At 43.6% G+C, this 13789-nt stretch overlaps 1 protein-coding gene across 8 annotated transcripts in view; it reads left to right on the top strand.

The window, feature by feature from the left end:
• Positions 1-13789, top strand: part of RGS6 (regulator of G protein signaling 6) — a 303061-nt gene that overhangs the window by 241974 nt on the left and 47298 nt on the right. For all 8 annotated transcript variants that reach the window (XM_075425174.1, XM_075425175.1, XM_075425176.1 and 5 more), the window contains 4 exons: positions 820-918; positions 2001-2062; positions 6486-6596; positions 9830-9955. In XM_075425174.1, coding sequence (XP_075281289.1) covers positions 820-918; positions 2001-2062; positions 6486-6596; positions 9830-9955 — 398 coding nt within the window. The remainder of the gene's footprint in view (positions 1-819; positions 919-2000; positions 2063-6485; positions 6597-9829; positions 9956-13789) is intronic.

Raw genomic sequence — 13789 nt, 5'->3', positions numbered from 1 at the left:
TAAGCACCATGTGTACACATCTTTTAAATATCTCCAGGGATGGTGACTCAGCCACTTCTCTGGGCAGCCTGCTCCAGTGCTTGACAACCCTTTCAGTGAAGATATTTTTCCTAATATGCAGTCTAAACCTGCTGCAACTTGAGGCCATTTTTTCTGATCCTGTCACTTGTTACCTGTTTTGGAGGGGACACCAGACTCCTGAACTTCCATCGGTAGTTAAATTGCAGCAGAGCTATTCACGTCTCTTACAAATTTTAAATAAAAAGCAAAAGCACTAAATGAAAAGTAACTGATACTACTTTCAGTGCAGGTCTGTGTCCTGAAGATGAATGGCTACAAGTCCATCTGCAGGTTTTTGTTTAGAGAGGTTCACGTGAGCTTGACCCATTGACGCCTGGTTAAGCGCTTTCTTCAATGTGTAGTTTTACAACAAGAAATTAAACCGAGTGAAAGAAAATGGCATAGGATTAGGTTCTAGTCTTTATCCAGTTGGTTCACCATAATGACCACTCCCAGTGTTCATCCTGCAAGCGTTGACACACACAGCCTTCAGTGTTCCTAAAAATTATCAGCTATGTTTTTACATTTCAAATAAACTTTTTTCTTAATGCGCCTGCAGACCTTCCAAACACAGGTGTGTGCAAGCACAGTCCGATCTGTAAATTTTGCTCTAGGCTGAATGATTATTGACCTGTGTGGATAAAAACAGTAGGAAGTTGCTGGCTTGTTACTTTGCTCCTTTGCATACTTTACTTCTCCTCATTGCATAACAGAGAGAAATGCCGTAATCTCTGCTGTCTGTTTATTGGTTCCTCACAGTCAGTATACGGGGTTACAGAGGAGTCTCAGCCCCAGAGCCCTGTACACATGCCCTCCCAACCTGTACGCAAAACTACAAAAGAGGATTTCCGGAAACAAGTGAGTAGATGGCTATATGGCAACTCTTCCAAGGACTGTTTTCTGGGGGGAAAAAAAAAAAAAAAAAAAAAAAAAATCACATTGTTATTGAGATATCAGCAAAACCCATTGCATGCTTTACCTGTCCTTGATCCTGACATACTTTATGTAAAGTAGTAAGTATTTAAAGAGATAGATAGATAGATAGATAGATGTATATTCATTGAGCAGTTCAGTTGTATGATTATAAGTATTATGGGTAATACTGACCTTTGAATCTACTATTGTTCTGTCTGTGGACCAGTAGACAGATTAATTTCCAGTTCAGCGAGGATGTCTGAAAAGTGGGCAATGACAAAGGCTAGGGAAGAAGCCAGCATACTGCAGCACAGGCTGCTGATGAGTGGCGAGGGAAGGCATCGTTCAGTGCATGACTGTTAGACTGTACAGTCAGAGCTTTTATTTGCACAATCACTCGAAGGAATGGCCAGCCAACTCGCACATCCTTCCCCTGGCACGGGGAGCTCTCCCTTGAAATTACTTTCCTGCAATAAGCAGCACTCACTGAAGTACAGGCAAGGAATTGCTAGGTCAGCATTTTAGTAAAGGCAACTCTAAACGTGTTTCTTAGGCAGCCAGTTTTAGGGTAGTCTTCTGCACTGACCTTGAACACTAAATTTCTTGAGCTTTTTCCATCATAGTCTGCAGAGAACTGTGAAGAACTAGATCATAGCATATTACAAATGTGCTGTAAAACCATTATTGGTCTTGTGATGCCAGTCAGCTAGAGAAATGAGAGGAGTGTGGTGTAAAAAGGGGATCATATTGCACCCTGAACAGTCTAGGAACCTCAGCCCCAAGTATGTGCCTGTCCTACTTTTAATTATGTCTTCTGAAGCTTCCCCTGGGGCTTTGCCATGGGAAACGGAGACTCCTGTTGGAAGCAGTTAATAAGCTGCTTCTAATACCTAGGGAAGGGTCCCATTTCCTTCTGAGTTAATTTTAAGCTGTTTGGAAAGAGAAATCAATAGTGTGTTGGGATATGATCAATGGATGCTGTAGAGCTCGCAGATTGCTAATGTCCTTGTCATCTCTCTCCTCAGATAACTTTTTTGAACGTGCAGATAGAGAGACATTGTTTAAAGATGTCCAAAGTAGCAGAAAGGTGAGTGCCCCCGTTTGCATGAATTCCCACTGTTTGCTTATCTCCAGTTTGGCATTTCCAGAAACGGAGAGCGGACAGGAATGCACAAAGGCTGGTCTGCTTTCTGTGCATCAATCCTTCCCTCTTCTTGACCGGCCGTGCTGCCTGTCTGCTGACCGCTGACACTTCTGCATTCGCTCTTCTGCTCCTGAGAAAAATTAGGTGAAAAATGAGGATGCTGTCGTACTGTAAAAGCAAAAGAAATATTTTTCACAAATGAAAGAACCCTTGCAGTGCTCCTGTTTCCCACTCCTTCACAACCCTAGGGTTTCTTTCTAGCAAAGTCATTCCTGTTTCAGTTTGAAAATACCCTTTTTGTGGATGAACTCTCAGTGCTCATCTCGTGCTATTCTGGCACAGCTCTGGGGAAAGAGCTGCGTTTGCATCTTGTTGCATGTGGTGTTCATCTCTGTGTTCATACTGGGGTTGTAGGGCCAGTTTCTGCTCCCACCTACATGTGCGTGAAACCCTATGGTAAGTACTGGGCTTGTACCTGGACCACTCAATGTAGTGTTTTAAGAGGTGGATTTCTCATAGAGGCAAACCAAGGCACAATTTGGCTTGCAGAAATTTTAGTTTTGGTAGGAAAGAACAAGCTCAAATTTAATTAAGAATGACAGCTCCTTTACTTAGATACTCGTAAGTTATGTGTATTTGCAAGGGAATCACTGCGACAAATGCAGGAATCTGCATGTTCTTCAGTAACATCACTTTTAGAGCAAAACTGTGTTGAACATGAGGGGACATGATAAGGGCTGGTGCCTTTTAGGGAAATAATAGAGGAATTTTTATTTAAGCAAATTAAAAAGAGATTATCCTTCAAAATGTTCTTTGCAGTGCCTGCACCTGGAATTAGCATGTGTGTGCTACACTAGGCAAATTAAATGGCGAGACCCCCAAAGTAAGTTCCTATTGGCTCATAAAGCTTAACAATTAAAATTAAAATTTATCTAATTAAATAGAAGTATTCAGAGGCTCCCTGAAATCCTGCATACGCTATATTGTACGATTGAAATTAGCACATTCATGTTAAGTTTGGGGCTTTCTGGTTCTTTTTATTAAGAAGATACATTTTGTGCTTTGCCAAAAAAATGTCATTTTGCACTGAATTTACTTACAATTACATTAATATACTGAGACAGTAATAATTTCCAGGGTGGTATTACAAGCAAGAAGATCTGTTTTGCATGAATTTTTTCTAGGTAGGTACTTATGAAGTAAGATAGGCTCAGTAAAACTCATTCACTTGTGAACATTGAATCCTGTCCACATAACACACCTGTTGTTCAAGTTCATAAGGAGCTACTGTCATTATAAATGTAACATTATCAACGCCCAAAAACCCCTATCACTTTTTGGTAAAACTGGATGGAAAATTTTCCTGGTTTGAAAGGACTTTGGGCTTTTTTTTTTTTTCAATTGGTCCCAAATTGGCAAAGAAAATGTCGCTATCAAAACCCGTTCAAATTGATAACCAGGAGAAAAGTAAATAAAATGAGAACAATCAAAAAGTTCTCTTCTCCTGTTTTGAAAGTTTCATTTTGAAATTATAAAGAACGAAAATCGTGGTGGTGACATTTATATCTTGTGAAGAAGTGTTCGGTTGTGTGATGACTTTGGGTGGCAGATTTGCTGGAGGGTCCCAGGGCTGGGTGTGGAGAGTGGTGGGAAGCGCAGCCTGGGTGCGGAGGGTCGCAGGGCGGGCGGGAGGGAAGTAGAGGGGCTGATGAGCCCAGTGCCTTGGCAGAGGTGGGGACAGGTGGGCGGGGGTGAATGTGGATGACCCGAGTGGAACGATTGCCTGAAATGAAAACATGTGTGACCTGAAAGCCCGATGTAAAGCACTGAATAGAAATGCCAGGAACAAATCTGCTATGTTAGGAGGTGCTGTTATTAGCAAGTCACTTTTCAGGCTGGGCCCCGCTTTCGGGACTAGTTTAAGTGACAGCGTGACAGATCAGGATGCAGGAGATGACTTCTGGGCACACTCCTTTCGACAGACAAGCCTGACAGCGGCACCGCCTGCCATTTTTTCAGTACGGCACAAAGGCAGTTTCAGGCAGGATGAGGGAAGCAACAAGGAGCAAATAAGGCAGGGGGTGGTGGGGTAAACAAGCTGCTGTCTCATCTGTAATAGGAATAGGATATAGATTATTTTAATAGTGATAGACCAATCAGATACATTTTCCATGAATGCATGTTGTTCTGTGGGATAGCCCTTGTCCAGCAGAAGAGGAATGGAAAGGCTCTCAAAAGATTATCCCCAGCTCCCATACCCCATGCCCACTACTACAGATTTGCTTCCCGTTCCTCACTGTTCAACTTCCTGGAGTAGAGCTGCACCAACTGTGGCAGCAGGCATCCCTCAGCTGCTCCAGGCACCTTGGAAATGGTTTTCTCCTCCTTTCTTCCACATCCTCTCTCCCGACTTGGGACCTGCACACTGTCAGGTTTAGGATTTGGTAATGAGATTTGAGAACTATTGAGCAAACCTATCAATATATTCTACCTACTGTCTTCCCTGACTGCGTTGTGCAGTGTTGGTGCAATCCCAGTACATGCGGCATCACAGAAATGGCTGGGGAAAACTTGAGTGTCTTCCTACCAGAAGCAATCTCAACTCCCTAGATGAAAATCTGTGCTGTCCTCTCAGCTCCTCAGAGTTACTGTGAAGGCTCAGCAGGTCCCCCTGACTGTGAGACAGTGGGGCTCTCAAGGCAAGCTCTGCACCCGTCAGTGAACTCGTCCCACCACCTCCTCTACCAGAATTACAGTGCATCACGTGAAAGGCGAAAAGTCCAGGTTTGCATTTTGACAGAAATGCTTTCCCTTAGGAGTCCCCCGCCTGTACCCTCCTTTAGACGATGACACAACGATTCCGCTGCTGTCATTATACTGAATCAGCAAAATGTGCTTAGCAATTCCCCCTTGTTTCATTTAATTTAGTTTTTTCTGCTTTTATTTTTGCTAGTACTTGTGCTAGAACCTCTGATGCCTTCTCATTATTTTATTAGGAACAATTCAAGTTTCACAGTAGATATCTCTTGATTGATCCTTTTTGTGGTGTTTTTTTTTAACCAGCTCTTTCTCTCGTTGATGTCTCAGGGATTGGTACTGCTCTCTGAAATTGGACGTTGCTCCATCCTCCAACCCTTGACCCACAGCAGTCTTGAAATGTAATTAATGAAATGAGATGAGACAGCCATGAGTGCCCTGAGGGGAAATGGGAACCTGCTGTGGTTACAAAAGTGTGTGATTTTAATACCTCATGATCAGAGCTAGGACAAACAAAAAGAAATAATTACTGTAGAGCAGGTCAGGGAAACTTTCTGCCTTTTGTGACCCTTTGTTTCACAGGATCTTTTCATTCTGCTGCTTTTCTGAGGTGTGGAAGACTAGAGGTGAAGTTTAACGTGGACAGTCACAGTGCAAGTAGATGAATTGTTCAGTGTGATGAGACTCAATTAACTTAGTTAATGACTTGGCAGACCTAGGCAAAAGAATTAAAAAGTGCCTAGAGTATTTCCAATATAGACTAGGACAAATTTCTTGTGATTTATTTCGTACATGCTGTCTGTCTTTTGTAAAACTGTGCCCCGAGCCCTAATCCCAGTGGAACTCCTGAATCGCTTATGCAAGCAGACGCAGTCCTTTTCCCAGGAACCTCTTTGAATCTCATCTTAGTGAGGATTTAGAGGCTGTCTTATCTGTCTCGTCATGGAGCAAGCTAGTATAAAGGCCAGGTGTTTTTCCAACATGCATATAATTTGCTACATTCTAAGTTAATTATTATAAACTACTGTTGAATTATTTTACAATGGTGCCATTAGACTAAACAGTATACCAGTGTCACAAAAAAATGATCTGTAGCCTGAAGCTTTGATGCTCGGAACTGCGATCCTCCAAAGACTGAAGTGTATTCTTAGCTACAGCGCATGACCCTATTTAGACGAGTTACTCATAATGCATAAAGTTAAGTGGGTGCAAAAGTCTGTGAAAAACAGAAGGGCAAGAGGCAATAGCAATGTGCAACAAATGAAGAAGAGGACACATGCTTCACAGTTATCTCGTGGCTCTCTGGGGGAAGTCCTACCATAGCAATCCAGTTGTTGCCTCATCGGGCTTTTTGTGGGCAGCTCGATGGAGATGAGCTTGAGGACAATACTGCCATGAGCTGGTGGGTGTTTGCAGAGAACTCCTTGCGTGCACCATCCCTGGGAAAAGAGACTCCTGTGGTTGCTGAGAAACTGACTGATCCCTACAGAAGTAAAAAGAAGCACGCACAAAAAAAAAGAAAAGCTGTACCTTTCTGACATGTGACTGAGCAGTCAGGCCCTTATTCATTCTTTCTTTTTTTTTTTTTTCCCTTATTTATATCTGTCAGTTTAATAGCATACACAGAGCAGTATGTGGAATATGACCCTTTTATAACTCCTGCTGAGCCTTCCAATCCCTGGATAAGTGATGATGCAACATTGTGGGACATTGAAATGAGGTAAGAATTGGCAGTGTTAAGTAGTGTTAGAGTTGTCTTGCTGTTTTGTTTGTGCGCTCTTCCCGCTTCCCTGTTTGGATAGGAAGTTGGATGTCTTTATCTTTACAAAATACAAGTACATAAGTGAAGTTTAAACAGGAGCTTATGCTTTATTACTTCTTCTGTGAATTATTCAGCCCTTCCATTTCCATAAGACTTGATGTGTGGTACTGTGTAAGTCAGGTGACGGATGTTCTCATGCATGTCAAGAGCATGCACAGACTTAGGTCTAAGGGTCCACAGATAGAGGATACTGCTAAGAGATACTTGTTCCAGCACATCTCTGACCCTTGAGAGCCTGCTCTCTGGTCCTCCCCCAGCTGCAGTGCTCCAGCCATGCTTCTGTCCTGGGATCCCATAAAAGGTGCTGCTGGCAGAATAGGATGGGTTACAGGGCAGTGGCCATTCGCACTGTGTGGAGGTGGAATTGGCACAGGAGCCAGAGGAGTGTAGCTCACATAAAATGTGTGAGACTTGGCAGGTCAAGGTTATAACATATTGACAAAGTGAGTTTGGGCCTCACCTATTAGTGAACAAGCTGGCTTGTGTCTGTTATGGTATCTAATAGCTGAAAAGGAGGAGGAATGACTGTAGGACCTCCAATGCCTTGCACCTCAGTTTCTCAAAAGAAATAAAATCACAGCGCTGCAATTCAGATTGTCTTCTGTCCATGTGATGCTGGTGCAAGGGAAGCCTGGCCAGTGTCTACATCTCTTGCCATCACAGGCTATGCACAGCCTTCATAGTGGGGCTAGAATTGTCCTGCCTGCCTAGCAGCGATCGCAGCAGCTTTGAATGAAATCGCTATGCCACGTGTCGCATTCACTACTAACTCACATCCTGTGGCCAGCTGCTGTAAGTGCTCAGCAGCTTCTCCTAGTGTTTAGCTGCTGTTCAGCACCAAATCTGAGCTGGGAATTCGCTTTAGCAAATCTTTGAAATGAGAATGGCGGTTCTAATCCTATATTTTCTTGAATAATAATGTAAAGTTTAAGATACTATCAGCCTAAGAAAGCCAATTTATAATGAATCAGTGTTCCAGGAAAAGGACTAGTTATTTCGCTGTTTAAAACCCATGTGGTCTGGGATGTGAAAGATGTTTTCACCTGCTTCTCTGGTAGTCACAGAAATCCATTAGTTCCCTAATCTCTGCCCCTCTTCACATAATTTCAATATTTTGAATTTTCTTTTCAGTCAGTTTCTCTCGTTTCTCCATCCTCCCTAGCAGGGCTAGAACTAGATACAGCCCCTGCAAAATACTTGTCTGGAGGAACCCCCACCCACAAGGTTATCCAGGCTTCCTTTATTTCTGCATCTATTGAGGTAGCTGCAAATCCCAGAAAAGATGTCTGTGTCCCTGAAGAGTGCAGTTAGCCTGCTGTCATGGCCCTTGTAAAAATTTAAAATATATGCTTGGCTTCTGCTATGATTTCAGAGTTAAAGAAGGTGATTCTCCTGCCAATGAAATAGAAAAAGTTGTATTGTTGGGAGATGGAAGAACAAACAGCTCTGTATTTCCATTTTATTCTCTATTGTAAGAGAACTCACTGCATCTGCATCTAGTTGCAACTTGCATGAATAATTAAATGATTCCCGAGAGCTGCAGTAGCCCTCGTCTTGCCTGCAAAGCTGTTTCCTCAGTTAGGAGAGCAGAGCCCTTGCTCAGGAAAACAGTCTTTCGCTTCTGGTGGTAAGGCCAGGTGCTGAGTACAGATAGCCTTGTGCCACTGCAGTCCATCCTTCACAGCACTCAGGACTCGGGAAATGCCACAGAAAGCCTGTACTTTCAGACAGCACTTTGGCCTTTTCGTTCATGCTAGAACATTGTGTGTGGCAAGAAGAGCAGCTACAGATCTCTGGGTTCAGCAGGAAATTCCCCGAGCTCAGCTCGTGCATAGCTCTGCACGAACGCGGCTCTCGCGTCCCCGTGCCCAGGCTGGCTCACGTAACAGGTGGGCTGGCCTCTGCGCCCTTGGCTGCAGCGCTGCTGGCTCCTGGGTCGGCGCAGGACGAGCCGTCCTGAGTGCTCTGCGCCTCGAGAGAGGATGTGCCTGTCCATTTTGCTTAGTCTTTACAACAAGAGGAAATCAAAGCGGGCATTTTATTTACCCCTTTGGCTTGTTTGTCTTCGGCACAGATCGCCACTGTCCCCTAAGGCTCCAGGATTAGGAATCACTGTGGACATGACAAGACGTGTAGTTTAATAGATATGTACTGTTAACAATGGCTCTGCTGTCAAAGATGTGAGCAGCTGAGCTGTATTTTAATGGTTGTCTCGTAGTATGACGCCATCACACCAGAAGCTTTCACTTTGTGAGCCCAGATTACGCTGTAATGCTGGCTGTCTTGTAGGATCCTCGTTGTGACTCCTAGGCACTGCCTCTCCCCGTAGGCATCTCTGCAGCATGTCTGGCAATTCAAACAGCAGCTTACGTAAGTGGGGTTGTGTTAAGAAATAATTTAGGAGAAAAAGGTTGTTAGTGATTTTCAGTGCCTTTGCATCTCAGCGTCCCAGCTGAGACACAAAATAAGAGTCTGATTATCATGGAGGGGAGAAGGAAGATGCTTTTTAGTCTGCCAAGACTTAGGCATCCAAAAATCAGAGGCACTGAAAAATAAAAGACCAAAAACCATGATCATTTTTAGAAATCTTGTCTGCACTGCTTCTTAGTGAAACTGCTCTTTTAATGCAAATGTGGAACTGAAAGTCTGAAGCCTGTTCCAAGTGACCAGCCAGCACCCTATGGGACACAAGGAGATGCTGTGGAGCCCACCAGCGGCCCAGGGAACAGTGCTTTCAAATTTCCGTCTTGACATATAAGAAATTCCCGAGGTACATTTGGGGAGATATATAAGAAGTGCATAATGAATGATTGTTCACATATGGTATACTGTTCTTTACATGATACCTACCAGAAATACCTGAAAATCCTGCCATTCACTGTCTTTCTCATTTTGTCCTGTACGTAGCACCCAGATAGTACAGCTGCTCTATTGATGACCCTGGTCTTTGTAGCTTCTTTTTGTATGTTATTTGTGAACTTGGATTTCTGCAAAATCTTGAGAAAAAAAACACCATCTCCATGTCTGATAATCTTCCTCCCTTTGCTACTTAGCAGAAACAGCAGCAGCTGCTCAGACAGCAGGCAGAAATGCACATTCCATCTGTTTTTTTCCCTTCTTTCTGCAAACAGCAAAGAACCTAGTCAGCAGCGCGTGAAAAGATGGGGTTTCTCCATGGACGAGGTGCTGAAGGACCCAGTAGGCCGAGACCAGTTTCTTCGTTTCCTGGAATCAGAATTCAGCTCGGAAAACCTCAGGTGAAACCTTTTTTGGCTTGAACTAAATGAATGGGGCTAATCCTACTCTTTTGCGTAGGTGAAATGCAATGCTTGGTCTGTCCTGCACTGCTAAAAACACCTATTTGAATAAAGTTGAGGCTTGTCAGGCTTTGGCCCATAGCACTGCTACAGATACCTATTCTAGAACCATGCAAGTAATCTCAGGAACGGCATTTAGCAGAGCCGGTGTTGTCAAGTATCATATGTAAAGGCTTGCAAAGTTGTAATAATGTGACGAGACATGGCATATCGCTATTAAGCCCCCTAACAATAAACAGGATTTACATGTATATTTGTGGCAGGAGTCATGTGAGGGAAAGATGGCATGGTGATGATGTGGCTAAAAACTGTTGCAGTACTGGCACTCACCAGGTCAGATTTGCAACTGCTACTTCTAATTCTGGCATCTCCTAACTATTCAAGAGCTTGACTCTCGCCTTAGCAGCACTCTCTTTGTGTGGGCATTCTGAGTACCTGGCTTCTCATCTTGTGACAAAGACAAAACTTTTATTATGAAACATTATGTAGACACCTAGATGATCCTATAAGAGATTGAGTCTATAAATCTATTGTGCACTATTCTGCTACTTCAATTACAGCAGAAATAGGCAGCAGTAATAAGTTGCCATTTTTTTGTGAACCAACGCTAGATGAAGACAAAACCTCTCCTAGAAGTTCCAGCCCCTCTGGCCTTGTCTGTGACTTGTCTGTTCTAAACCCAATCTCTGGCCCTAGCACACTGCTCCAAGATACAGTCTCTGCAGATACAACCAAACCACAACAGGTCCCATAACAACAGAAGCAAATATGCTACAGTGAGCTCTGAGAAACTGGGGTTCCCAGGATTATGCTTGAAACAGGGCTGGGGCCTTGGGATTAGTGTTCAGGATTGCAGGCATTTAAAAGCTTCATTGCCTGGTGCTGCAAAGCCCAAAGAAAATGGGAGAGGGCTCGTGCCAGCTGGAGAGGCAGCCTGAACAGGTAGAGGTTGATGCTCAGTCGCTGAGGCTGTGGTTCAGACACGTGGTTGCCTGCACGTGACAGCCAGCCAAACTTCCTGCTGCATTCATCTGTTTGTGCAGAAGCAGGGAGGCAGTGGTCAGCAGCAGGGCAGATGGCTCGTGGTTGGCAGCAGGGCAGGCTGCAGGCACCAGCCTGTGCTGAAGGCAAGGGTTTGAGTCAGTGCCAGGGTGTCAGTGTGCTCCTGTACTCTTGTGCATGGAATCCTTGACCTTGCTTCTTAACTGAGATACAGCAGATCAGAGGCACTTCATGGACGCTTGCAACGGTCCTCACCTGCTCCTTTCCCTGATTTGTCCTGGAGACACAGAAGGATCCATCAGTAATGTCATTTGACTGCCCTGGATATGGCAACGTCCAGAAAAAAACGCTTTTTTCAGTCTGACTTAGGCCACAAAGGTTATGTTGTGGTGCTCTGATGCCATCTCGGCGCACGGATGGGTGCAGGGACCAGTTCACGAGCTTTCTTTGGGGGCAGTCCTGTTTCAGTAGGCCCAGGAATTGTTGGCAGAGACAGCGACGGATTTTGTAGTTTCACTGGCGGATTCGTGTCTGCTCCAGGGAGGAGGAAATCTGCTGTCAACTGAACGTGCAGTCAGTTGGGTTTTGTGCCTTTGCTGGTGGTGAGCAGTTTGATGTTGCTCTCAGGTTACACTTGGTTGCATAGCAATTTTAGTTTTGTTCTTTTTTCTCATTTAGAAAATCAAATACACTAGTAAAGCACGTGAACAATCATGACTTCAGTGCAGTCTGCTAGCCTGTGAGATCTGCAAGGGAAGTTCCCCAGAAGCGGCTTTAAATTATATTGGAACTGACCATCGCTTTTATCATATTTTCCTGATCAAGGAGAAATACCAAAAGCATGCTAGCAGCCAAACCAGTGAAAAATCAATGCACTTTTAGTATTGTTATTTTTTAAATCCTGAAAGTTACTTGTAAGATAAACAAGGGAGTTTTAGTAAATTACAGAAATGAGCTTGCTATTTTATTGCTGAACAGGTACTGAACTTGTATATGCTTACTGCACTTACATACAGTGGTGCTTATTTGCAATTGTATTGTAGTGATTAAGTGAAAAATTGATATACTGTATTGAAATACTCCTCAGATGGGTTTTCTGAAATATACCTGGGGTTGCACTAATAAAATCCAGCAGGTTTTATGACTAGATGGTGCCCCCACATTCATCCTACTCAAAGAAATGAAGAAAGTTTCATTACACAAAGGCAAGCATGTACCTTCCTTGGTCAATCAAAGCTGCTCCTCCTGCTGATGTGTGTTCTCTCTGGTTTTGAGACGGCTTGTAGTGAAGGGGGAGGCTGTGAAGCAGTGGGCTGGGATAGAGAGGTTAAATCCTGCATCCTTTTTTGGAAGACAATTGTTTCATTATTAGTTATTATGGGAGTATTGCTATCATTCTTATAGTATCATTATCGTGGTATTGGCTTATGTGGTGTCGTTATTATCTAATATTGGATCAGTATTGGCAAGTTTGCTTAGAGCTTTAAATAACAACAGGACATAAAGGTAGAAGCATTAATGAAGAAAACTGGAATAGGATGTATTGTTAGCAGTGATGCTAGAGAACAGAAGGTGGCTCTCTAGGGTTCAGGTGTGGCAGAGAAAGCTCCTGAATTCTCATTAGGAGTGTGGCAGAAAGGAAAGCAACTGCTGGGTGCTTAAACGTGCTGGCAAAATTTAAGTTATAGCCAACAGTAAGTTTGGGATCTGTCTCATCTAAGTTGGCAGATTGGAAGCACGTACTTTTTTCCGTATCATCCAGGCTCCCTTTAAAGTGGGAGAAGAGAGGCTGAAGAGGAGTCAGTGAATCACCCAGGAAAGATTTCTTCCGGCTTGAAGTGGAAACAAAACTAGAAGCACCTAAATTACACTGCAAAGCACCCGTCCCTCTCTACCATCTGTAAGCCTGGAGAGACAGATCCAAATGACAGTGTCTACACGGTAGACATCTACAGTTAAGTGAGATGCATCCCACCCAAACCCTGGGAAGCTGTAAGGAACTTTCTGAGGGTACAGCCTTGCTAGAAGAATTACATTCATGGGTATCTTTTCAAGGACTCTCCTCCCAGTAATTATCCAGCGATGTGGCGACTGTTGCAGCAGCGATGTAGTCTCCCTTGGGAATGTCAGTATGATCTTCCTTAGTGCTGGCAGGAGTCCTGTAGGCCACTGGCTTTTCCTTAAGGCATATCTGAGAAAGTGAATGCTTTAAACCCTAGAAATTCTTGGTAGTGCTAGAAAAGAGATTTCATGAAGTGTGCAATTGAGAATGCCTTGAAATGAATGTAATTCAGTGCTATAGCAAGGAGACCAAATTCTGCTCTTATACCCAGTGGTGTAAGTCCCAAATCACAGGTTTGATTGTGGTGGGGCATTTCCATATCTTCCTAGCTGAGAAAAATTGGTCCCAGTGGGGGTCTCGAGTGAGGCACTGCCAGAGATAGCAGCAGTCTAGACTTGGTGACCTCCCGGGTCTCCTTCCAGCTGTGTTTCTGTGTTCTAATAAACTTGCAGGATCATGTCCACCAGTCTCCTGGGCTTGGCTGAGCCCTGTAGCTTATTTATTTACTGGCTGTCCATTATTTATGTGAGAGCAGGAAAGCCAGTCAGTTGGGTATTTTTCTCTCTGTTTTTATTTTAACTCTTTTTCTTGCTCTCTTCTTTCTCCTCTCTGTTGCTATCTTTCATCTACAATTTGTTTTGGCTCTGTTGATTTTTGAAGTACCCAAAATATAGCAGACAAAATGCCAAGCTTCAATTAAAAAAAAAAAA

Source organism: Opisthocomus hoazin, chromosome 7, assembly GCF_030867145.1.
Source record: "Opisthocomus hoazin isolate bOpiHoa1 chromosome 7, bOpiHoa1.hap1, whole genome shotgun sequence".
NCBI classification, from domain to species: domain Eukaryota; kingdom Metazoa; phylum Chordata; class Aves; order Opisthocomiformes; family Opisthocomidae; genus Opisthocomus; species Opisthocomus hoazin.
Note: the sequence above shows the minus strand (reverse complement) of the source record. Positions and strands in the feature narration are given on the sequence as shown.